This window comes from Pan paniscus, chromosome 4, assembly GCF_029289425.2.
Source record: "Pan paniscus chromosome 4, NHGRI_mPanPan1-v2.0_pri, whole genome shotgun sequence".
In the NCBI taxonomy this organism is placed as follows: domain Eukaryota; kingdom Metazoa; phylum Chordata; class Mammalia; order Primates; family Hominidae; genus Pan; species Pan paniscus.
Genome location: NC_073253.2, coordinates 175,569,783 through 175,596,176, shown reverse-complemented (window position 1 = coordinate 175,596,176; position 26,394 = coordinate 175,569,783). Strand labels below are relative to the sequence as shown.

Sequence of the window (26,394 nt, the reverse complement as noted above, 5' to 3'; positions counted from 1 at the left end):
ACAGGTGAAACTTACAAGCTTGTAGGATGAGGTCTGTACTACATACACCAAATGGCCCCCGTGCAAAATGTCAAATCTAGCAGAATGAAGCATTCTTCTTATCTGGATCTTTAACAAGACCTAAAAGGCCTTTCAGGATGCAGCCTCTGCTTCTCTTTCCTAGCCTAATTTGTGCCACTTTCCCTGCTGCCACACTAGGCTTTGGAATGAGAAAGGGGTGAAGATGTGAGGGGACCTATAGGTACCAAGTTCTTTCCTGCCCCAGGACGGACGGACGGACGGACACACACACACACACACACACACACACACACAGCCCCCCTCCACCATTCTGCCTGGAACACTTTCTTCTACTCGTTATGAGGTCAATTCCTTCTTAATCTTTGAATGTCAGGTTCAACTGCTTTCCAAAGACCTTCCTGAATCCTGCTCCTACCTACTTACTACCCTACCTCCCACCACGGATTCCCTTCCCTTGCTAATGGCCATCTCAAGGTGTAATTATCTACTCATTTGTGTGGTTGAGACTTGTCTCTCTCATCACACCTCAGCTCCATGAGGGCAGGCCTGTCTCTACCTGACCCCCTTTTCTCTCAGCAGCACCCTGCCATGGCATCTACTAAACTGTTCCCATCTGATGGCTCTGCTCCTCCCCTCTACATGCTCTTGGCCAAATGTACTGAAGCACATTCAAGTGTCTTCTTCCTGCCACTGTATCAGCAACAGAAAGAGAAAGAAAACGCTAAGCGTTCCCACTCTTTGGCTGCTACCCATGCCTTCTCTTCAATGTCTCCTGAAGAACCTGAAAGGAAGGGGCACCTGAGGATAAACAGGGGTTTACTTTCTATGCTCTAAGGTGCAAAGGCTCCTGAGATACTATCTAAACTCTTATTTACACTCTGACAGTCTAATTAAATGATTACTTTTCCAGCAGCTTAGAAATGGAAAGCTGGGAGTTAAGAAATTTTTAAGAAAGCAGAAATGCAAAAAGTAGTTTAAAAGGGCAGCTGAGCCAGATGTGGTAGCTCCCGTCTATAATCCCAGCACTTTGGGAGGCTAAGGCAGGAGGATTGCTTGAGGCCAGGGGTTCAAGATTGGGCTGGGCAATATAGCAAGACCTTGTCTTTACAAAAAATTACCAAAAAAAATGATCTGGGTATGGTGGCGGACACCTGTAGTCCAAGTTAGCGGGGAGGCTGAGGCAGGAGGGTTGCCTGAGCCCGAGAGTTTGAGGCTGCAGTGTGTTATCATCACGTCACTGTACTTCAGCCTGGGCAAAATGAGTGAGACCATATCTCTTTTTAGAAAAAGGACAGTTGAACACAAGAAAGTGACAGCCCTAAACAATCACTAACGTTAAAAATGGTGAAAGTCTGACCAGGTGCGGTGGCTCATGCCTATAATCCCAGCACTTTGGGAGGCCAAGGTGGGTGGATCACTTGAGGCCAGGAATTCAAGACCAGCCTGGCCAACATGGTGAAACTCCGTCTCTACTAAAGATACAAAAATTAGCCAGGTGAGGTGGCGCATGCCTGTAATCCCAGCTACTTGGGAGGCTGAGGTATGAGAATCACTTGAATCTGGGAGGTGGAGGTTGCAGTGAGCCGAGATCGCGCCACTGCACTCCAGCCTGGGCAACAGAGCAAGACTGTCTCTAGGGGGAGAAAAAAGATGTATCTTAGAAACACTTAAAAATAGCTAATATAAATCACATTTTGGCATGCAAGAGTTTACTTTCAGTTAAATTAAAATGTAAGAGAAGGAACATCTAACCCCAAATGCCACCCAAACTAGATAATTATGGTGCTGCATATCTAGCTATTAGTAATGAGAATATAAGAAACATAACTGTCCCCAAAAGGTGAAAAAGTCAACTTAGGAATTTTACAGATTATTTCATGTGACTTCTTATCCTGAAAATTATTAGAATAAACATCTACAAAGTAAGGATGTGACACTGATCACATGGACTTCTAAAGAAGAGTAATAAAAGAATATTACTGGCTGAGCACAGTGGTTCACGCCTGTAATCCCAGCACACTGGGAGGCTGAGGTGGAAGAATCATTTGAGGCCAGGAGTTCAAGATCAGCCTGGGCATAGTGAGACCCCATCTCTACAAAAAATACAAGAATTAGCCAGGCGTGGTAGTAGGCGCCTGTAGTCCCAGCTACTAGGGAGGCCGAGGTGAGAGGATCGTTTGAGCCGGCATGGTTGAAGCTGCAGTGAGCCATCACCGTGCCACTGCACTCCAGCCTGGGTAACAGAGTGAGACCTTGTCTCAAACAAAAAACAAAGAATATTGCTGTCAATGAATTCAAGACTGCTTCATTCCAGTCTGAACACACAGCCACAGTTTTAAAGACATAATGACGTATCAGAACACCTGCCAGTAAAATACAGGTTTGAAAAACTTATCGGTCTCAAGACACACCTTGAAATCAAATGTGTAATTCGTGTAAGGCATCAGGCCACTCTCATAGGCACTCTGTAGCTTGAAACCATGAGTGATCCTTCCATTGGTGGTTCCATTCTTCCCATGACAGCTGAAGTTTGTGAGACTTTCATTATACCTCAACTCCTTAAAGTCTTTGTGATTTGTTTCTACTCCACCTGTGCTCAAATATTCTACAACACCTACAATGAAGACAAATTTTTTTATTGTCAAATATATACAAAAAGCAATTTTAAAAGATCATGCAATAGTAAGAAGTTTTAAACTACACATATCCCCATGTTCCAAAATGTTTCCTTTTACATTTGCCAGGACTTGCCCAAATCTATTTCTACACAGTTGTCATCACAGAGTATTGAACAGTTTATACTTTGCTTTATGAACATGTGTCTTCCCAATTATCGTTCTTTAATGGCTACACAATGCAATCGGGCTGGTGGATAATATTTACTGGTTACTTATTAATATTTACTGGTTACTTATTTTGTAAAATGCAGGTTGTTTCCACTTTTTACAAAGAATTAAAGATAACACCACAATCAGCATCTTAGTACGCAGACTTCTGGCTTACGCTCAATTATTTACTTGGTATAAAATCCCAAGATCAGGACTGAATGTGCCATTTTATAATACTGCCAACTATGGAAGAGAATAGCACCAGCTAGTTACAGGGCAAACGTCCACATCCCTGGTGAAGTATTTTCCCAATTTACTAAGCATAAGATGGGCTATGAAAATATACTTTCATTTACATTTTATTCACAAATTAGCAAGGCTGGACATTTTCTGACCTGCCTGCTATTATAATACTGTATTTCTCAATGCTGAAATGGGTCTTGGATATTAATGTTTGACCAGATTTTCTCTTTACCCCTCAGATACTTTGTAGCTACACAGAAAGTAGAAAGCATGTAGAGAAATTGTCAGAGACTACTACTCAACAGCTTCAGGAGCAGTAATCCCCAGATAACTTGATGAGATGAAATAATTACAGATTTCAGATAGCTTTGATTTTCCCTGAAATCGAATTTTAACTCAGTTTGTTTCTTTCTCTTTTATTATTATCATATTATTATTATTTATAGTCTCGCTCTGTCACCCAGGCTGGAGTGCAGTGGTACAATCTTGGCTCCCTGCAACTTCTGCCTCTGGGGTTCAAGTCATTCTTGTGCCTCAGCCTCCCGAGTAGCTGGGATTACAGGCGTGCACCACCACGCCTGGCTAATTTTTGTATTTTCGGTACAGATGGGGTTTCACCATCTTGGCCAGGTTGGTCTCGAACTGCTGGCCTCAACTGATCTGCCCACCTGGGCCCCCCAAAGTGCTGGGATTACGGGCATGAGCCACGGCGCCCAGCCAGTTTCTTTCTTCCTAAGGGCTCTATTGTGATGTCAAGAACGTGCTTCCAAATGTGCGTGTGTGTGTTCATGCATACATTCACGTCCAAGGAAGAGTATTCCTGTGTGTATAAATGAGTTGAAACACGAAAAGAAAGAAACAGTTTGTTATTACAAGGGCTATTGTTTATTGTATACTATCCACGGAAAGAGCGTTCCAGATCGGGCTTTCTGTATTCTACATTTTAATAAAAATCAAGATCCTTGCTCTTTGTCAAAATCGCTTGACTGATATGTGTGCAAATAAAGGAGCTCATTTTCCACCTGAGGTGTATTTTTCTAATCAAGTTATAAATACATGCAAAATTGAGATTCTATAATTTTAACTCAAATTTAAACTATGATTATATTACCACATGCTGGAATCCCAAAGAGGCTGTCTTAATAACCATAATTATCTCTGACTTGGGAGTAATAAAATGGAACTACATACGTTCTTTAAAGAGTTATTTCACATTATTGCTTATGTGTTTATTCAAGATGATTAACATCCTTCTCCTCAAGTTTCCATAATATCGTTTCATCTTCAAAATGGCCCCTCCACACCAACATGATGTTTAAAACCTGCTCATAGCTGCCATTACAAACTGAATTTTTATTTGGACTTAATTTGGAATGATCAGAAACAAAACATTACTAAATCATCTTATGTCAAAAAATATTCTACATAAAATCACATTATTTTCTTACCAGAGTCTGGCAAAGAATTAAGATCTGCACATAACACAAGTGGAATAGTTCCAAATTCTCCCAAAACACTGGATTTGAGGTTGCGAGAGGCTTTATCAATAATGTTCTTCACTTCTGAGAGGAACATCATAGTTTGTACCAACTTCACATCAGAGTATTCAGGGTCCCAATGCATGTGGGCATTAGCCACAAGAATAAGTTGTTTTTCTGTTCCAAGATGTGGCTTTCCAGCTACATTAGATAAAAACGAAACAAAGAAAGAGACAAAACCCGCCCATCAGCCCATATATTCTTACAGCGTCTGAAAGCAAATAATCTCTCAGAGTCCCAGAATAGAAAAGACACCTAAAATTCCCACCGGATGACTGAATGTGCCCTACAACAAACCTGAGAAATACACATCTCAACCTGGGCTGATGCTTCCAGCACAGGGCATTCACTACTTGTACAAAAATAGCCCTATTTGGGACAGCTTGATTTTTAAAATTCTGTCTCCTTGAAACTTTTGGTCTTAGTTTGGATGTCCTAAATCGAGCCTCACAAAATTACATCTAAACCCTCTTTCTTAGATTTAAGACAATCGTTAAGTCCTATTTCCATTTTTTCTATACTTCACATTAAATTTCTCCAGTTCCAACTGTTCCTCAAGTGACACAAGTTTCGGCTCCCAGCATAATGGTCACTTGAAATATGCTTTCAATTTGAAGTGGTCCCTTTATCCAAAACTCAAGACCTTTAAAATAATTATTTTATTTATTTATTTATTTATTTATATTATTTATTTTTTTTTGAGAAGGAGTCTCACTCTGTCACCCAGGTTGGAGTGCAGTGTGACAATCTTGGCTCACTGCAACCTCTGCCTCCCAGGTTCAAGCAGTTCTCTCCCTCAGCCTCCCAAGTAGCTGGGATTACAGGCGCCCGCCACCACACCCAGCTAATAAAATGATTATTTTAAATAGATCAGGAAAAGAAGTTAGCTTACAGAATATCCTTGCTGCCAAAAAATTACAAAAGTGTATGCAGTTCTTACCCCTGAGCAGTTATTTTAATTAATATTTACTTCAACATTTATTTTATATGAAAAATTCTTAGGAGCAAAAAAAAAAAAAGGTTTTTTAATGCTTTTCAAGGCTTCTAATACTTTAATGGGCAATGCTTTCTCATGTTAAGCTTTGTGGTAGAGAAAAAGAGATACATTTTAGGAAAGACAACTTCTCACTGAGTTTCTTCAGGTGTTAGACAAGACCATGAATACACAATGAAATTTCTGTTTTCTATTCTTTTGAAGATGTCTAGTCAGAGCTGGTCAATTTTACAGGAAGTGAAGGGCACTCACACGGCATTTCAATCGATTCCTTCCGAAGTTCTAGCAGTACTGCAACCCCAATGTTATCTTTTGTCATGACTCTGTTCAGCATAGCTTCAGACCCCTCAGAATTTGCCATGGCTAGCTGATTAAATTCAACAGTGTGTTTCTGAACCAAAGTAAATCTAAAACAAAAACAACACACACACACACACAGAGTTGGGAATACCAAGAGGTTAGCTTTGTGGGAAACGCAGTTTTCCCAAACTTCCTTAACAGATACGATGGCACTTAAATCACGTTATGGAAAATCCTCCACGTTCAGCACCAAGGTTCCCACATCCATTTAAAGTTGCTCTCAGTCTGTTATTGATACAAATAACAACCTGAAATATTTTTACAACTGAAGAAAATGTAGTCATCTTCTGTTTAAGTTTTATGTTGGAATATTCTACCTTGTAATTTTTAAACAATTCTTTTCTAAAGTATGGGTTTAAGAATCCCTGTACCGTCATAGAGGGAATTTTAACTACATGGTATTTCAATTAACAATTGGGAGTTAAACCCTAGTAAACACCTGAAGAAACAGCAGTACTTTAAGCATGTCTCCAAAACAAGGTTATTTCTGATGATTAAAAACAAACAAAAACCCCCTAGGTCAAACAGAATTCTTTGCTTGAGTAATAATATAGTGCCTCATTCTCTCATTTGCCAATTAGTTTCCACACCCTTGGCCCCCACCCTGCAAATACTGAGAAAACGTTCTTTTTAAAAAATAAGATGACTTACTTTTCTGTCTTGAAGAATATTGCACAGCCATCAACATGTTTCCTTTCTTGTTCTGACATTGTCCTAGCTCTAGACTTAGGACTGAAGAATCCATTATAGCCACGTTCTTTCAGCTCTACCAGAAAAAAACTGTAATACTGTTCCGTTTCAACCTCCTGAAAAGTTGTAAACAGCACAGTTATTTCATAAGACAAAAATTAGTCTGCATATTAACTTCTATGTATAGTTTGAGAGCTTGAAATAATTTCAAAGGACTGGTCTGCAGATTAAAGAATGTAACATCTTTTCGGGCCGGGCATGGTGGCTCATGTCTGTAATCCCAGCACTTTGAGAGGCCGAGGCAGGCGGATCGCTAGAGCCCAGGAGTTCCAGACCAAGCCTGGCCAACATGGCGAAACCCCATCTCTACTAAAAATACAAAAATTAGCCGGGCATGGTGGTGCATGCCTGTAATCCCAGCTACTACGGAGGCTGAGAATCACTTGAACCCAGGAGGTGGAGGTTGCAGTGAGCTGAGATCATGCCACTGCATTCCAGCCTGGGGGACAGAGAAAGAGCCTGTCTCCCCACCACCCAAAAAAAAAAAAAAAAAAAAAAAAAAAAAGTAACATCTTTTCAACACTATTTATCTGAAACCAACTGGAACAGCGACTTGTCATTTTACAGGTACTAGGTACCAAGGGCAACTCATTGTTGTTTAGGAACAATGAATGAAAGACACACTTCTACGCATGTGTATTTCCTTATGTCTTAGAACTGAGGTGGAACAAGAACCACAGAGGTCGACGAACTTTACAAATCATAACTTCAGACCCTTGGGCAGAAAGTAACATGTTCAAGATCATACGAGTGACTATGAGAGTTGCACTGAGAACCCAAAATGTTCGTGTACCAAGTCAGTCCTTTTTACATGGTGCCTTAATTGTTCTAGCAACATGGTCGGCAATGCAAGTTATAGCTTGACCACGCCAGAATTTCAGTAACTTTGCCACCCAGTTCAAAAATAGTGCAGGGACGCTGGAGGGAGGAGGAAGGTGAGTATTTAGCGGTCATGGCAAACGCATAAATCCCAGCTTAACACATGTGCCTATTTTGCAACATAGCACTGCAAAGCAAAGCAGGCAGTACTCCCAGGATTCACTAATAACAGAAAAAAGCAGTACTTTAAGAACTACTGAAGCTGAAACTTCAAATGTGTCAGTGTAATGTATTCCTAGTTGCTCCTTGCTTTATCAATGCTAGGTCGACTGTCTTCTGTCTGACTTACCTGAAGACTTACGATATCAGCATTGCAGCTCAAGATTTCTTGAATAATGGCCTTTTTCCTGTAGTCCCAGTTTAGCGCCCACGATGGACAGTAGCCGTATAACTGCCGGGTCGCATATTTATCACAAAGAACATTATAGCACATGACAGAAAACAAGGCTGTAGGAAAGATAACTTTACTTATTCACACACGTGGCAGAAAAAAATATATAATTAATTTCAGTAATGGTTTTCACTTAAATGTTAAGTTTGACCGTATTCATTCAATCTATAGTCACTGAAAAGCTACTGTACGCCACATATGGGGGATAAATAAAAGACGGATAACGCAAGCAGGATAGATAAGTGAACAAGTTAGAATACAATGTACTACCTGCTACAGAGGTAGGCACAGAAGGTCTGGAAGTGAAAAGTCTAAGCTCGTGAGCCCTCCAGTCTCTGAGCCTAACATTCCTCATTTCTATACTCCTTCTACCATGCTACCAACTGTTAATGTAAGATGTGGAAACTGGATAGGTAGTTTCCTTAATAGGCATGCCTCATTTTCTTCTACAGCACAACTATTGTTATTTCATGCAAAATGAAAATGGTATCACAGACCAAATTTTGTTACACGCGCCATGAAAGCTCCCAAACTATTTACATAGAATTTAGGTTAAAAGGAGATGAGCAGTCATTAGTTCCACTTTCCTCTAAGTAAGGGTTTGGCTCTTATAACTCGGTAGTGTCAAATCCATTTGGAATATGCTAGGATTTGGAAACTTCTCATAGAGAAAAATTTGGGTGTATTCATTTTAAGTGAATTTCATCAGTACACTATAGAAGGGTTTCTCAACAAGAGTCGCACTACTGACATTTCAGGTGAAGTCTGTTGTGGGAGCCTGTGCCGTGTACTATAGAATGCTGAGCAGCATCCCTGGCCTCCATCCACTAGATGCCAGCAGCACTTCTCCCCAGTTATGACCATCAAAATTGTCTCCAGACATTGCCAAATGTCCTCCGGGGGATAAACTGCCCGTTTGAGAAGCACTGCTTTATAGCACACTTTCTATATAGCACAATGTAGTATACATAGAGGTCATGTGAGCAAGAATTCTTTTTTATTACCTCCCAAACCAAATCAACCTTAAACATTCTATCTTAATGCTACCTGTAATCTAAGCATGCTGACAATACTGTTAGGCTTATAGAGACTGAGCAAAAATAACAGTTAAAAAATAAAAGACTACCAACCAGTTGGCCTTGTCCTATCTGGTTCTTGTAACATAATCCAAGACCTTGGAGGTGGTTGTTCTGTTGTAACTAGTTGAATAGAAAATACAGAATTAAGCAATATTCTTACACGTCTTCCTAATAAAAAGGTTTAAACAAATAACCACTTACTTCTTTTTGCAGTACCTGACAAATTATCAAGCAAATAGTTCAGCAGCCGTCTTGTTCCATCTGGTTCCTGATAAAGGTTCAATATATCCTGGGTAAGGGGATTTCCTGGAAATATTTTTGAAATAAGTAAAATGAAACTAAGTAATAAAATGTTTCAAAATTTTAAAAAGTATCAAAATTATCAGATCATCCATAACTATGTTATAGTTACTAGTAAGATGTCAGACTATAGAAAATATTGTTTTTTCAGTTTTTGATATGAGTAAAAATGATTCATACCATGTTCTATATACACATTCAAAACATAATATTAATGGGCTGATGTCAATCAGAAATGCTCTAGCAGTGCTCTATATCTGACCCTGCCTTGCCAACACTTTCAATAATACAGATGGTTATAACAAACAAGAGTGAGCAAAACACGAACGGGGCAGGCAGGTGACTGGGAGAGTGGGTGGGCAGAGGAAACAGTGAAGGGAAGGATGAAAGCCAGGGTAATGCATCAGAGAATCAAAACTCTACAATGTCACAAAGCTAACAACAAAACACCCTAATGACAAATATACACTTGCACTTAGATTTTTTAAAGTCATACTGAACAAAGCAACAAAATGGGGCTGACTTGGCTTAAGAATTAACTCACTAAGGAGGGGGAAAAAATCCCAGGGCCATGAGCCATCTGTAAATTCAATAACTGCTTTGTTCCAAAATGAGAGCAAAAACAATGATTTACATATACCTACAAGAGTCTCAAATCCTCTCAGAAGGGTTTCTTATGTACATGAGAAATAAAAGTACAAATAACAACAGTGCAGCGCAGGGTTTCATGGAGCAAAATTCCTATCCATCATACACAAGCATTGTGTATTATTCTGGATGCCACAGCGCCATTTTAAGAAAACCAGACAAATTCTGCAGTTTGAAGAAGGCAGATAAAATGGTCAAAGATGTTAACCATACCAAATGAAGAAAAACTAAAGGATATGGTAGATAAGAATGATCAAAACCTAAAGGAAGTGTTTTTTCCTATTCTCTCATAAAAGACTGGGTCAAAGAGCAGAAGGAAGACACGCCTGTAATCCCAGCACTTTGGGAGGCCGAGGCGGGCGGATCACAAGGTTAGGAGATCGAGACCATCCTGGCTAACACGGTGAAACCCCGTCTCTACTAAAAATACAAAAAAAACCCCAAAAACAAACAAACAAAAAAAACAGACAGGCGTGGTGGCAGGCGCCTGTAGTCCAGCTACTCAGGAGGCTGAGGCAGGAGAATGGCGTGAACCCGGGAGGCAGAGCTTGCAGTGAGCCGAGATCACGCCACTGCACTCCAGCCTGGGCAACAGAGTGAGACTCTGTCTCAAAAAAAAAAAAAAAAAAAAAATCTAACAGGAAAGGCCAAGGCCGAATAGAAGAGGTTGGCAAACACTGTTAACTATTTGAGACACCCTGTGCTGTGAGGCAGTGGAGTATCCTTCAAAGAAGCTGAGTTGCATGGATGGGAAAAATGGCAAAGTTCATTTATCTTTAAGATCTTTCAGTTTTAAGATTCTAGGATTCTAAGAATTATAAAAAGAAAAATGTGCTGCTCTAAGTGCAAAGTAGGTATTTGCAGGAAGGCAATTACAAGAGTACCATTCTCTCACGTGTGTGGTTCTTTATACCCACCACAGCCTTTTCATGTTTTCACTGAGTCACAATCCCGTGAGATAAGCAGTTACAACCTGAAGCTTATCAGGACCCTTTGTGAAACACATCTTGAGAAAATGAAGTCAACTGAAAACTTCTCGGTATCAGGTAAACAGCTCATTCTAACCAGACCTACAGTGATGCTGTTTTCTTTTTCTTACTTTTTTTTGAGACAGAGTCTCGCTCTGTCACCCAGGCTGGAGTGCAGTGGCACCATCTCGGCTCACTGCAAGCTCCGCCTCCCGGGTTCACGCCATTCTCCTGCCTCAGCCTCCCAGGTAGCTGGGACTACAGGCGGCCACCACCACGCCCGGCTCATTTTTTGTATTTTTAGTAGAGATGGGGTTTCACCGTGTTAGCCAGGATGATGTCGACCTCCTGATCTGCCCACCTTGGCCTCCCAAAGTGCTGGGATTACAGGCGTGAGCCACCGCGCTCGGCCGATGCTGTCTTTTTACTACTTTCTAGTGCAAAGAATATTGAGAGGTGACCGCTTCTACCTACGTGATCCCCGCTTGTAAGATCTTGCTTTATAAACTAAAAAGCATCCTCCAATACAAAGACCTACTTATGACTCTAATAAATGCACTTGAAGCCCAATGGTGGATGTCACCTACATCTGCTTGCTTTTAGGAATTTTTTTTTTTTTTTTTTTTGAGATGGAGTCTTGCTTTGTCACCCAGGCTGGAGTGCAATGGTGTGGTCTCGGCTCACTGCCAGCTCCGCCTCCCAGGTTCACACCATTCTCCTGCCTCAGCCTCCCGAGTAGCTGGGACAATAGGCGCCCATCACCAAGCCCGGCTAATTTTTTGTATTTTTAGTAGAGACGGGGTTTCACCGTGTTAGCCAAGATGGTCTCAATCTCCTGACCTCGTGATCCACCCGCCTCGGCCTCCCAAAGTGCTGGGATTACAGGTGTGAGCCACCGCGCCCGGCCAGGACTTCTTTTAAATTGAAAATTAATCTGCTTTTCACTACCTGGAAACAGAAAACAATATATATGAATAAAGTCAACAACAATAAAATTCTGGAATTAAAACTATACTGAGTCCTGAGAAAGAACAAAAGTAAATGAGAAGTTACTTTAGGGTAGATGGAGTAAAAACACTTTTCCCTATTCTTCCCACTAGGTACAACTAAAAGCACTGTATATTATGTGTAAAGCAAACATAAAACTCTGAAAAAAGGAGAGAAGGCAGAACAGCCAAAGACTGCAGGACCCGACGAATGGCACACGATGAGTTCCCTGGGTTCACTTTTTGCCTCAGATATTCCAGACATGCAGCTAAGAAGCCAGTAACATGGAAATACCAATGGGTACAGACCCAAAAGAATCCCAACAAAAGCCAAAGGACCAGGGAAGGGCTGCCTAAAAGGACAAAAGTTTTAGGTAAGAACCACTCTACTCAAGCTTAACACTGAAGAAAAAAACGTGCTCCCATCTCTACCCATGCCAGCATGAGCAAGTGGAGAGGCTGGTAGACTTCTGCTGCAAGAGAAAGAAAGGAGGCGATATGGAGCTCCCCTCCTCCCTCTGAGGTGGTGTCAGAGGAGGCCAAGGAGAGTCAAGACTTTCACCATCTCCCTGCAATAAAGAGGACACGCCAGCGCGGTGCCTGTGGAGGCCGCATGAAGAGCCAAAACTACCACCTCCACCAGCAGCAACGAGGAGCCCCTACTCCCAGGTGCCAGCGAAGGCCAAGTGGAACCTGAACTTCTACCTCCACTGGCAGTAAGGAGACAGTGCCTGGTTCCCTTGTCATAGCAGTGCTAGGCAAAGAAAACCAAACTAAAGGGTTTAAACAAGATCCAGAGTCTCATAACATGAGTGAGTCCAGTTTCAAATGAAAATAGCTCATCACACCAAGACACGAAGATATCAAATGCAAAAAGATAAACACAACTTCCAACCCTGAGATGACAGAAACAGAATTACCCAACCAAGACAAAGGAATCATGACTAAAATGCTTCAATGAGAAATTACAAACATGCTTGAAAAACACACACACACACACAAAAAACACACAAGAAAACAGGAAGACTGAGCAAAGAAACAGAAAGTTCAGGCAAATAAAACATTTGAAACCAAATGGAAATATTAGAACTGAAAAATAAAATAAATGAAGGCTAGGCACAGCGGCTCATGCCTATAATCCCAGCATTTTGGAGGCTGAAGCAGGAGGATCACTTGAGGCCAGGAGTTCGAGACCAGCTTTGTTAACATGGCAAAATCTCGTCTCTACAAACAAACAAACAAACAAACAAACAAAACTAGCCAGGCATGGTGGCACGTGCCTGTGGTCCCAGCTACTTGGGAGGCTGAGGTGGGAGAGCTGCTTGAGCCTGGGAGGTCAAGGCTGCAGTGAGCCAAGATCGTGCCACTGCACTCCAGCCCGAGACCTCCTCTCTTGATTGACTGATTGACTGATTGATAGATAAGAACACAGACCAACAACAACAACAACAACAGTCTCTGGGGCTTGTGGGACTATAACAAAAGATCTAACATTCATGTCATCAGAGCCTTGGACGCTGAGGACACGGAGGACAGGGCTAAAAAAGTACTCAAAGCAATAATGGCTGAAGATTCTCACAATATGGCAATAAATATAAACCAACAGATTCAAGAAGCACAGTGAACCCCTACACAAGAAAAACCCAAAGGAATCCACAGCAAGACACATCATAATTAAACTTCTGAAAACTAAAGACAAAGAAAAAACATCTTGAAAGCAGCCGGAGAAAAATGACACCTTACCTGCAGGAGAAAAACAAATTGGAATGACGACAGATTTGTCATGACAAGCCATGGAAGCCAGAAGGAAGCAGCAAAATATTTTTCAGGTGTTGAAAGAACTGTCAAACCCAGAATCTTATATCCAGTGAAAACATCCTTCAGGAATGAAGGAGAAATAAAGACAATCTCAGAGGATAAAAAACTAACAGAATCTGCTGCCAGCAGATCTACCCAAAGGGAACCACTAGAAAAAGTTCTCTAAATACAAAGGAAATGATAAAAGGAGGACTTTGGAAGAAGAAAACAATACAGGTAAACAAAAAAATATGGGCAAATACGAGATTTCCTTAAGTTTTCTAAATCACGTTTGACAGTTTAAAAAATTTTGGCCCAATACGGTGGCTCACACCTGTAATCCCAGCACTTTGGGAGGGTGAAGTGGGTGGATCATGAGGTCAGGAGTTCGAGACCAGCCTCACCAACATGGTGAAACCTCGTCTCTATTAAAATTCAAAAATTAGCCGGGCATGGTGGTGGGTGCCTGTAATCCCAGCTACTTGGGAGGCAAGGTAGGAGAATCGTTTGAACCCAGGAGGCGGAACTTGCAGTGAGCCGAGATCGGGCCACTGCACTCTAGCATGGGCAACAGAGCGAGACTCTGTCTCAAAAAAAAAAAAAAAAAAATCATAAAACTAATGTGATTCTAAATTTATGTAAAGAAAATATTCTGAACTGTTATCAATGGCAGTGAATAAAAGGATGTAAAGAGAGCTAAGGTTTGATATTTCCCTTGAACTGGTAAAATAACCCCCACTAGACTGTGGTAAGTTATACATCTAGTTGTGATACCCAGAGGAACCATGAAACATCTATACAAACAGACACACTCAAAACCACTACAGAAAAATCAAAATGGAATCTAAAAAATGTTTCAGTAACCCATAGGCAGGCAGAAGCAAAGAGAAAAAGACAAAAGATGAAGAAACAGAAAACAAAAAAATAAAATGGCAGACTTACGACTTACACCCTAACTTACTAATTAACTTTAAATGTAAATGGTCTAAATATACCAATTAAAAGATTGGTAGAATGGATTTAAAAATATGACCCAACTATATACTGTCCATAGAAACTCACTTCAGATGTAATAATAGAGGCAAGAAAGGAATGGTAAGAGATATATAACATAATGCAAAAGTTGATCTAAGGAAAGCAGGGGTGGTTATATTAATATCAGATAAAGTGGACATCAGAGGAAATAAAATTGCCAGAGATAGAAAATAACATTATGTAATAATAAAGGGTCAATTCCTCAAGAAGACACAGCAATTCTAAGTGTGCTTCCAAACAAGAGAAGCACAAAATATTTTATGCAAAAACTGAGAGAACTAAAAGGAAAACAGAGTCTACAATTATTGTTGGAGACTTTAACACTTCTCCCTCCACAACTGACAGAACACGACAAAAACCTCACTACCATCGACCTAACAGACATTAAGTTAATATATAGGAGCTAATAGATATTTATAGAACATTCTACCCAAAAACAGAAAACACATTCTTTTCCAGTACCCAAGAAACATATGCCAGGATGGACCATATCCTAGGCCAACAAACAAACTTCAGCAAATTAAAAAGAATTGAAATTACACAGAATGTTCACTTTCTGACCACACTGAAATCATATTAAAAATCGATAACCAAGCTGGGGGTAAAGTGCTTGTAGTCCCACCTACTTCAGAGGCTAAGGTGGGGGGATTGCTTGGGCCTCAAGAGTCGGAAGCCAACCTGGGTAACACAGCCAGACCTCGTCCCAAAATAATAAATAAACAAATAAAATATACTGAGCTAGTGAAAATAAAAATACAAATATCAAAATTTGTTGCTGGACATAGCTTCTAAAGCAGGGTTGGGAGGAAAATTTCTACATTAAATGCATGAAGACAAAAGTCTCAATAAAGAGAGAAGTCTCAATTCAATAATCTAAGCTATCGCCTCAAGAAGCTAGGAAAAAAAAAAAAGAGCAAACACAAGAAGGAAGGAAGGAAATACTAAAGAGCAGAACTCAATGAAATAAAAGTCTCCATATTGTTTTTGTCTAAAAAGCAATAGCAGGTTTTTTTTTTTTTTTTTTTTTTTTTTTTAAGCTGTTTCTGCCGAAGGAGGGTGCGCCTTCCTGGGCTACGCTGGAAAGAACTAGATACCAGGCCGTGGCTTTAGGTCACACTGTGAGGAGCAGGGGGCCCAGTCCGGCCAGCCCTAACCGCCCAAGGTCTCACTCTCCACAGGGGCCTCCTCCCGTGGCATGGATCCCGCACCAGGCTCTCCATTCATCACGTCTCCAGTTATCCAGGTCCTTGCCATCTCCCTCTTCTCCCATGCATCTGTCTTGGCCTCCGAGACTAAAGAACATTTCTTTTCTCCTCTCTGTGGACCACATCCTGACAAAAGTGCCTCATCACTAGACCCCAGTAGCCTGGAGTGTGTTCCCTGTGGCCACGCACAGCTGTACCGTTCTGAGGCTCAAAAGAGCCGATTCCTTCCTGGGGCCTCAGAACTGGTTTTGCAGATGTTGGCGGAAGGATGGACACATAGATCAATGAAACAGAATAAAAAATCCAGAAACAGATTCACACAGATATGCTCAACTGATTTTTGCCAAAGATGCAAAAGCAATTCAATGGAGGTAAGATCATCTTTCAATAATGCTGCTGGAGCAACTGGACATCGACAGGCCACACACACACAAAAAGAACCTTGAGCTAATCCTCACATCTTTTAACTCAATCGTAAGTCAAAATGGATCATAGACTTAAATGTAACATAAGACCATAAAACTTTTAAAAGAAAACCTAAGAGGAAAATATTTGGGACTTAGAGCTATTCAAAGAGTTCTTAGACTTGAAACAAGAATCAGGATCCACAGAAGAAAAAACTGATAAACTGGGCTTCATTAAAATTAAAAACTTTTGCTGTGCAATGACCTTGTAAAAAGCTACATACTGAGAGAAATATGTGTAAACCTCATATTCCACCAACGACTCGTACCTAGAATATATAAAGGACTCCCAGTAAAAAAGCAAATAATCTAATTAGAACATGGACAACGACAAGAAGAAATGTCACAGAAGAAAAACATTACAGATGACAAATAAGCACCTGCAAAGATGTTGGGTGTCTTTATTGGGGAAATGTAAATCAAAACCATGAAATGACTACACATCTACCAGTATGGCTAACATAAAAACAGTGACAACACCAAATGCTGGTGAGGATGCAAAGAAAGTGAATCACCCGTGCACTGCTGGTTACAATGTAAAGCAGTACTGACACTACAGAAAACCACTTAGCAATTTCTTAAAAAATTAAATACACAAGCCTCAAATGACCCAGTAACTGCACTCCTGGACATTTATCCTAGAGAAATGAATAACTATATTCACACAATAACCTGCACACTGAATGTTCACAGCAACTTTATTTGTAACAGCCCCAAATTAGAAGCCACCCAGATTTCCTTCAGCAGGTAAATGGTTAAACTAACCACGAGACATTTATATCATAGACTACTACTTTCGTCTATTTAAAGGAACAAACTATCAATACATGCAACCAGGACAAATATCCAAATAATTAACCTGAGTGGAAAAGCCCATCTCAAAAGACTGCATACAGTATGATTCCATTCAGTAGCATTCTTTTTTTTTTTCGAGACGGGAATCTGGCTCTGTTGCCCAGGCTGGAGTGCAGTGGCACGATCTTGGCTCACTGCAACCTCCACCTCCCAGATTCACGCTATTCTCCCACCTCAGTCTCCTGAGTAGCTGGGACTACAGGCACCTGCCACCATGCCTGGCTAATTTTGTTTTTGTATTTTTAGTAGTGACGGGGTTTCACCATGTTAGCCAGGATGGTCTCGATCCCCTGACCTCGTGATCTGCCTGCCTCAGCCTCCCAAAGTGCTGGGATTATAGGCGTGAGCCACCGCGCCCAGGATGGTAGCATTCTTAAAATAGCAAATCTTAGAAGCAGTGAGCTGGGGCAGGAACAAAGTAGGTGTGGCTGTGAGAGTGTAACAAAAGGATCTTCTGGTGATAGAGATGTTCTACATCCTTTTCTAAATGGACATATAATTGTATATGTTTATGGAGAACAATGTGATGTTTCCACACAATTATGCATTGTGGAATGATCAAATCAGGCTAATCAACATATCCACCACCTCGAATACTTATTTGTGGTGAAAACATTTAATATCCATTCTTTTAGCTGTTTAAAATATACACATTATTATTAACTATAGTTACTGTGCTATGCAACAGATCACCAGACCTATTCCTCCTGTGTAAATGAAACTGCGCACTCTCTGACCAACACCTCTCCTTTCCACTCTGTCCCCCGTCCCCAAGCCTCTGGGAACAACCATTCTACACTCTACTTCTATGAGTTTGACTTTTAAAAACTTCACACATAAATGAGATCATGTTGTATTTGTCTGTGTCTGGCTTATTTCACAAAATATTCTGTGTCTTGACTGTTCTATGTACGATAATGTGAAACTATAGTTTTGAAAGATGCTGCTATTGGAGGGAGTTGGGTAAAGGGGATAGGATTGTTCTGCATTATTTCTTGTAAGTGCATGTGAATCTACAAGTATCTCAAAATAAACAGTTTAAGGAAAAAAAGTGAATGGGCACCTAAGGTCACAGTCCTGCCTTTAACTGTAGTACTGCGGCACAATTTTGAAGAGTATTTAAAAATGTGGGGGGAAAAAGTGAAGCCTGCCAGCCATTCTGCAACAACTTCAAAGAAAATGGTATGAACTGATTCATGAGGCAGAAATACTTTGGTTCTGCAAGAATGTATGACGTATAATAGCAAACAAACATGACTCTAAACTAAGTGATATTATTTTCTCTCTTCCAAGCGGATGCCGGGAGAAATCAATGATAGTTTTCAGAGGGCAAAGATGATACAATTGCTTTAAGAAGTAAAGCAGCAGCTCTACCCCCAAACGGATCATTCCACCCAATGTTCCGACACATTAGAATTAAAGTGTAAACTGCAAAAGCTCAGAAAAAATAAAAGGATTTGTCCAAAGGAAGTAAAACCAGTAAAAGAAGACTGCTATTGCAGATGTGTAATGCTGTCCAACAGGATATGTGAGATAAGCAAATGTCTCTTTGAAACTACACTTCCAAGAAAGAAACAGATATCTAGAGGTGATAAAGTAAAGCATCTGAAATGGAAAAGCAAGGGATCATCAAAAATAAAGGAGTCATAAAGAACTGCCCTACTGCTGCAGGCATTTACACTTAGAGGCTTTCCTGTACATTAAATCAGTATGAAAATTTATGGCCTGGTGCAGTGGCTCACGCCTGTAATCCCAGCAATTTGGGTGGCCAAGGAGGGCAAATGACTTGAGATCAGGAGTTTGAGACCAGCCTAGCCAACAGGTGAAATCTCGTCTCTGCTAAAAACACAAAAAATTAGCTGGGCATGGTGGTGGGTGCCTGTAATCTCAGCTACTCGGGAGGCTGAAGCAGAAGAATTGCTTCAACCAAGGAGAAGGAGGCTGCAGTGAGCCGATATCATGATGCCACTGCACTCCAGCCTGGGCGACAAGAGACTCCCTCTCAAAAAAAAAAAAAAAAAAAAAAGCAAATTTGTGACTGGTGACCCTAACTTCAAATAAAGTTTGTGAAAAGCCTTAGTGAGTACGAATTACAAATTACAGTTTGTAAAATATATAGTGTAAGATTAGGAAAACCTTGAACTGGAAAAACATACCTCCGCCATGAGGAAGACTGGAAGAACAAAGAGGGTCTCAACATTCTGTAATGTTCCATTTCTTTTGCATTAAAAAAATTATACACAAAAATGATAAAGTATTCACTGTTAATTCTGGCAGTCAGTATATGGACACTTTGCCACACAGTATTTTTCTGTTCTTCAAATTTAGAAACAGCTAGACTGGGAAATATAACAGAAAAGGGCATCTTCATCTTGCATTTCACTGGCCTTTATATTTAGAAGCCTTAGCTAGTTCAGCCCACACAGAAAAAAACATTCCAAACCATTTACAATGTTGATATCTGTTGAATATGACTTTCCGTACATTTTAAAACATATATTTCTATTTATTTAAAAAAAAAACTGTTCTTTTATGATATATAAAATATTTACAGGACTAAAAACCTTTTATATAACTGTATTTTTAAGAAACTAAGAGTGCAATTCCTTTTTTTTTTTTTAAGACAGAGTCTCGCTCTGTCACCCAGGCTGGAGTGCAATGCCACAATGTCACCTCACTTCAACCTCTGCTTCCCAGGTTCAAGCAAGTCTCATGCCTCAGCCTCCCAAGTAGGTGGTACTACAGGTGGGAACCACCATGCCAAGCTGACTTTTGTATTTTTGGTAGAGATTGGGTTTTGCCATGTTGCTCATGCTGGTCTTGAACTCTTGGCCTCAAGATATCCACCCACCTCAGCCTCCCAAAGTTTTGTGATTACAGGTGTGAGCCACTGTGCCCGGCCTAAGGGTGCAAATCTTGACGACTTCATCTAGTGACTTTTTGAAGAAGCAACTGTACAGTAGGCTAGACACACCTACCCAAGGCTGGTGAAGAACTGCTTAACATGATAAAAAATTTATAGGCATTGACATACTGTCAAAATATAACTTTCAATATTGTTGGCTTAAAAAATATTTATTTCCTAATAGTTCTTGCTGGATCAATTATGGCCCTATAATCACAAGTCCTCATAAATCAAGTTTTTAAAAATATGCTTAAGTCTTGATCATCAGCAGGTTCAAATGGTCAACATTTTCAACTTCCTGTTTTCTGTACTATATGAGAGGCTCCATGTTTTTTGAGATTTGAATCTAAGAAAAACAGCTGTTTATAACATGATGAAATAAAGTATAGCCTCAGGGATGTATCACCAGAAGACAGGGTTCATTAAAACAGAGGCCAGAAAAGAAGGGCTGGGTCCGGAGCAAAAAAAGAAAACAAAGACTAGTAGATGGTCTACAGCTGAACAGAGGAGATAAAACCACTGCGATACAGCTAAGAAACTGAGGAAGTCTGGGGGAAAATGAGTCTTTAAAAGAATCCCCTAGCAGAAAGATTCTTGGCTTCTTTAGATTCAAAGACATATACACAAACCATAAGAAGTACAAATATGGAAGTCATACCTTTCAGGCCTAAAGTCTGCAACTGAAACAGTTTTCCCAGCTCAAAAGGTAGAACTCGTAACAGGTTGTTATTTAAATGGAGCTCCCTGTTGATGTAAAAATTCCAGGAAGTCAGAAAAATATGTTAGCCTTTAACAGTTAAAATCAACAACATAGTTTCTAGGAACATAAGCACCTAAGAATGAAAAAATGTTACGTTATATTTCAATGTCTAGTACTGCGTTTCTTAAATAACATGTGGCTTAAAAAAAAAAAAAACTGCCAGAGAATACAAGAAACAAATTACTAGAGAAAATGAAATAATGGGGGAAAAGGACAAAATATAAGACCCAATTTTTAAAAAGTATTAGATTTAACAGACATATAAAATTCCTCAACTGCTGTATTAATCTCACTGCAGACTGGCAAGACAGTTTGCAAACTGGCACCAGGTCACAGACCACACTGAGTATCACTGGTCTAGTACACATGGGGTCTGCTACACATTTAAGAAAGTGGAAATGATAAAGCAGCCTACCATGTGAATTCTTAAAAGAGAACTAAAATGATCATTTCGTTAACAACTCAAAAGAGCTCGTAACAGCTGCATAATTAAGCTTATGATTGCTATCAACTAAAGTTGCATTTAAAAAATAACAGTAGCTGTATTAACTGTTCATGATTATTCTTAATATGATTTGTTTTGCAGAGATAATCATGATATAAATATCAAAGGAACCTTCAAGGGTGGGCCGGGGGGACACGTGGCGAAAGAACCACCAGAGACCCAATACGGACACAGTGGCAATGTAACGCATGCAGTTTTATTTCTCAATTTTTTTTTTTTTTTTTGAGACGGAGTCTCGCTCCGTTGCCCAGGCTGGAGTGCAGTGATGCGATCTCGGCTCACTGCAAGCTCCGCCTCCTGGGTTCACGCCATTCTCCTGCCTCAGCCTCCTGAGTAACTGGGATTACAGGCGCCCGCCACCACACCCACCTAATTTTTTTTTTGTATTTTTAGTAGAGACGGGGTTTCACCGTGTTAGCCAGGATAGTCTCGATCTCCAGACTTTGTGATCCACCCGCCTCGGCCTCCCAAAGTGTGCTGGGATTATAGGCTTGAGCCATCGTGCCCAGCCTATTTGTCAGTTTTTAAGTGTGCAAGAAATCTATTTCTATAATCTTTGGTTTTTGACATTTAAATGAATCTTGGTTACTGAGCAAGCCAGAAGGTCTGTGTGGCTGTAAACTCAACAAGAAGAGCAAGTTCTGATATCTGGCTCCTGTTTATTTCCAAATGCAATATACAGAAAAAAGGAGGTCCCTCGGCTGGGCACGGTGGCTCATGCCTGTAATCCCAGCACTTTGGGAGGCCGAGGCAGGCAGATCATTTGAGGTCAGGAGTTTGAGACTAGCCTGGCCAACATGGTGAAACCCTGTCTCTACTACAAATACAAAAATTAGCTGGGCATGGTGGCACACGCTTGTAATCCCAGCTACTTGAAAGGCTGAGGCAGGAGAATCACTTGAACCCGGAGGCAGAGATTGCAGTGAGCCGAGATCACACTATTGCACTCCAGTCTGGGCGACAAGAGTAAAACTCCATCTCCAAAAAAAAAAGAGAAAAAGAAAAAGGAGGTCCTTCAAGTAAATTTGCTTCAGAGGACTAAAAACAGTCATAGAATAAACTCAATTAAACCTAAAAAAAAGTCAAAAGGCTGGAGTAGGAGCAATAGAGGCAAAGACCTTTCAAAAGGTCCTTATTCCTTTTTACTACATGGCTAATGGCAGAAGGCAGCAGGAAAGCCAGTGGAACCACGTCAAAAAGTCAGTTAACATGAAATAGTACAAAATATTCCATTGGGATTAACATAATACATGGAATTTAGCTTTATATTTAACTTGGTTAGATCTTATCTACCTTATAAAACAGAAGTAAAATAATAATAATAATCATGGGCCAGCCACAGTGGCTCATGCCTGAAATCCCAATTCTCTGGGAGGCCAAGATGGGAGGATCTTTTGAGGCTAGGAGTTTAAGACGTGCCTGGGCAACACAGTGAGACCCTCATCTCTATCAAAATAACAACAGCAATGACCATTTCTTTTCTTTCTTATTTTCTGGGGGGAGGAGGGTAGAGACAGGGTCTTGCTCTGTCACCCAGGCTGGAGTGCAGCGGCATGATCTCTGCTCACTGCAACCTCAACCTCCTGGGCGGCTGGAGTGCAGTGGCATGATCTCTGCTCACTGCAACCTCAACCTCCTGGGCTCAAGCCATCCCTCCACCTCAGCCTCCCGAGTAGCAGGGACTACAGGTGCATGCCACGAAGCCCAGCTAATTATTTGGGGATTTTTTTTTTTTTGTAGAGACCAGGTTCTCGCTATGTTGACCAGACTGGTCTGAAACACCTGGGCTCAAGCAATCAGCCCGCCTCAACCACTCAAAGTACTGGGATTACAGACATGAACCACCGGGTGCAGTCTGCAATTACCATTTCTTAAAATACAGTATATGCCAGGCAAGGTACTAGTGTTTTTTTACCCATTATCTCAAACATCCCTTATCCTGGGTCAAGAAGGTTGTCCAAGATCACACAACTCGTAAATGGCAAAGTTAAGTTTCCAACCTGAACTTACACATGTGAATCCAAATGCTATATATTTCATGCTACAGGCCCCCAAATTTAATAATTAATTATAGCTCCTTTAAGTCCAGGCTTTACTACTATCAAACATACAAGCCCTGGGATGGCAAAAAGGTTTCACCAACTGGCAATGGTTTCCTGGTCCCTGCGTTAGGGATGGTATGGTGCCCTGTTTGTCATGAGGAAGTAGGTGGGATAACATAAGCGCCTTGCAGTCTACCCACTCTCTGTCCAAACTTTCTCATTCAAAAATAAAGTCTATTACACAAAATACAGTAATTAAAAAATTCAGCCAATGATCTACTTAATTTATTATTAGCTGACATTCAATTTTCCCAAAAACAAAACTATAAAGTTATAAAGGATATAGTTATGTTTCCTTTTATTCAAATACCATTAAATGAACAGCTTTGTTTCCTAACACAACAAATGTTTTTTTGTTTTTGTTTTTTTTGAGATGGACTCTCGCTCTGTCGCCCAGGCTGGAGTGCAGCGGTGTGATCTCGGCTCACTGCAAGCTCCACCTCCTGGGTTCACACTGTTCTCCTGCCTCAGCCTCCCGAGTAGCTGGGACTACAGGCGCCCGCCACCACGCCTGGCTAATTTTTTGTATTTTTAGTAGAGATGGGGTTTCACCATGTTGGCCAGAATGGTCTCGATCTCCTGACCTCATGATCCTCCCGCAGCCTCCCAAAACGCTAGGATTGCAGGCATGAGCCACTGCGCCCGGCCTATATTTTGTTTTAGGGGTCATATAGCTAGTATGTATTAAGTTGAATCCGCATACCTGAGTGATACCATGTTTCCGAGTTCTGCGGGTAAGCTACGAATTTTATTAGATGACAGGTCCAAATACACCAGATTGTGAAGCTTGGCAATGTCTGAAGGAATTCGGGACAGGGAATTGTCACTCAAATGCAAAGCTGTCAGGTGAGTTAGTGACCACAAAGATGCGCTTAAGCTTCTTACTTTTCCTGTAAGAGAAAAAAATACAGGAACGGATTATATAGTTTTCTCTACATTTTGTTCTGTAGATTTCAGTAAGATTTAGATGTTTTTATGAGTAACTTAAATTATTATCCAAAAACTTGTGAGAAGGGGTTAACAGGAAATCTTACCTATTCTACAACAATTCATTGCTATGATTAAGTTATAAGCTCCTCACTTAGCAGGTTAAAATAAAAAGTTAATGTACCAATATTACTTAGATTGCATCTTTATTTTTAGGAGCACAAAAATAATTTATCCTTTTTTTTTTTTTGAAACGGAGTCTCGCTCTTTTGCCCAGGCTGGAGTGCAGTGGCGTGATCTGGGCTCACTGCAAGCTCCGCCTCCCGGGTTCACGCCATTCTCCTGCCTCAGCCTCCGAGTAGCTGGGATTATAGGCACCCGCCACCTTGCCCGGCTAATTTTTCTCTATTTTTAGTAGAGACGGGGTTTCACGGTGTTAACAAGGATGGTCTCGATCTCCTGACCTTGTGATCTGCCCGCCTCGACCTCCAAAAGTGCTGGGGTTACAGGCATGAGCCACTGTGTCCGGCCAAATTTATCCTTTAAAATGATCTCAGATATGAGAGGGAAATATGATTAATTTACAGTAATGATAAATCCAATATCTGAAAGTCATGACTGGTTTGGACTTATGCAAAATAACACAAATTCTACTATCTCAGAGGCTGTTCGTATCTCCAGAAAACAAGAATTTTGCCTAAAAACAAAAAGGAACACAAGGTACTCTTAGCTGAGTTTTAAGAACAGAGTACCCTAGTGATAACTGCATGAAGAACCACATGGCTAAGCAGCGTTTTGTATTATATGGTAACAAGTAAAAACACTTGCCCAGAAACGCTTCAGATAGTAAGTCAGACCTTTATAATCAAATAGTAGTAGGCATAAGATTCAGTGACTAAGAACAGAAAGATAAAACCTTTCAATGCAACAGTAAATCTGTACTTTGACACTTCTTGATAAATTGTCAATGGTTTCTCCAATCTAAGAATGTTCCCCATAATCTCCTTACTGGTTCAGGATCTAATCTGAGAGAGAATGAAACAAATGTAATAAAAACATACCAGACTTTCAGAACTGATTAATTTTCTATTGGCTGAAGAAAACGCGACCTTGAGACTTCTAACCAAGATAAGAGTAACAGGAACTAAATTTACCATGCCACCTGTGACAACCATCGTATCAGATAATATACATGAATCAGCAAATTTCTAAGATGAGACACCAACCAATGCAGGAGAGTCATTCCTGAAGGGTGGGAAACAAACAGGGTAGACCCTATAACTGTCTCACCTTACTCCTTGGACAGCACTTACAGGAGGCAGCCCAAGGAGGGGAATCCCAGGTAGAGGACAGTGATCCTCCCTGAGTTCCAGAGACAGAAAGTCCAGGGAAGCCAAGGTGATTAGAAATCAAGAGGCAGAACATCAGACAGAAGAGAAGAGAACAGAGAGAAGTCTGGAGATCTGATGGGGCCCCCCACTCCCTGGCTCAAGTTGTCAACAGGGTATTGATCGGCACATGCATGTGAGAAACTACCTGAGCCAGAGGGAAAAAAACACCTGAAAGGATGGTGGAGGCAGCAACCCCCAAGTTCACACAGAACTGAGGCTAGACTTCGTTCCTAAATGTCAGAGGAAGGACTGCTAAATGGGTACAGCGTTCATTTTTGGGATGATGAAAATGTTCTGATTGTGGCAAATGTGGCACAACTCTGTGAATATACAAAACCCACTAAACTGGCACTTTAAATGGGTGAGCTGTACAGTGTGTGAATTGTATCTCAAGGTATTACACAAGAGAAAAAACAGCAGAAAATGTCTATGTCTGATGAAAACTCTAAACTCACAGATACAA

At 40.7% G+C, this 26,394-nt stretch overlaps 1 protein-coding gene across 5 annotated transcripts in view; it reads right to left on the bottom strand.

Moving 5' to 3' along the window:
• Positions 1-26,394, bottom strand: part of CNOT6 (CCR4-NOT transcription complex subunit 6) — an 84,722-nt gene that overhangs the window by 4,480 nt on the left and 53,848 nt on the right. For 4 of the 5 annotated variants that reach the window (XM_034961229.4, XM_055112923.2, XM_055112922.2 and 1 more), the window contains 9 exons: positions 24,317-24,503; positions 20,905-20,990; positions 9,285-9,389; positions 9,135-9,203; positions 7,903-8,060; positions 6,636-6,790; positions 5,877-6,031; positions 4,541-4,771; positions 2,433-2,635 (listed from right to left, as the gene is read on the bottom strand). In XM_034961229.4, the coding sequence (XP_034817120.1) occupies positions 2,433-2,635; positions 4,541-4,771; positions 5,877-6,031; positions 6,636-6,790; positions 7,903-8,060; positions 9,135-9,203; positions 9,285-9,389; positions 20,905-20,990; positions 24,317-24,503 (1,349 nt within the window). The remainder of the gene's footprint in view (positions 1-2,432; positions 2,636-4,540; positions 4,772-5,876; positions 6,032-6,635; positions 6,791-7,902; positions 8,061-9,134; positions 9,204-9,284; positions 9,390-20,904; positions 20,991-24,316; positions 24,504-26,394) is intronic. The other variant, XM_034961232.4, reaches the window with a different exon arrangement.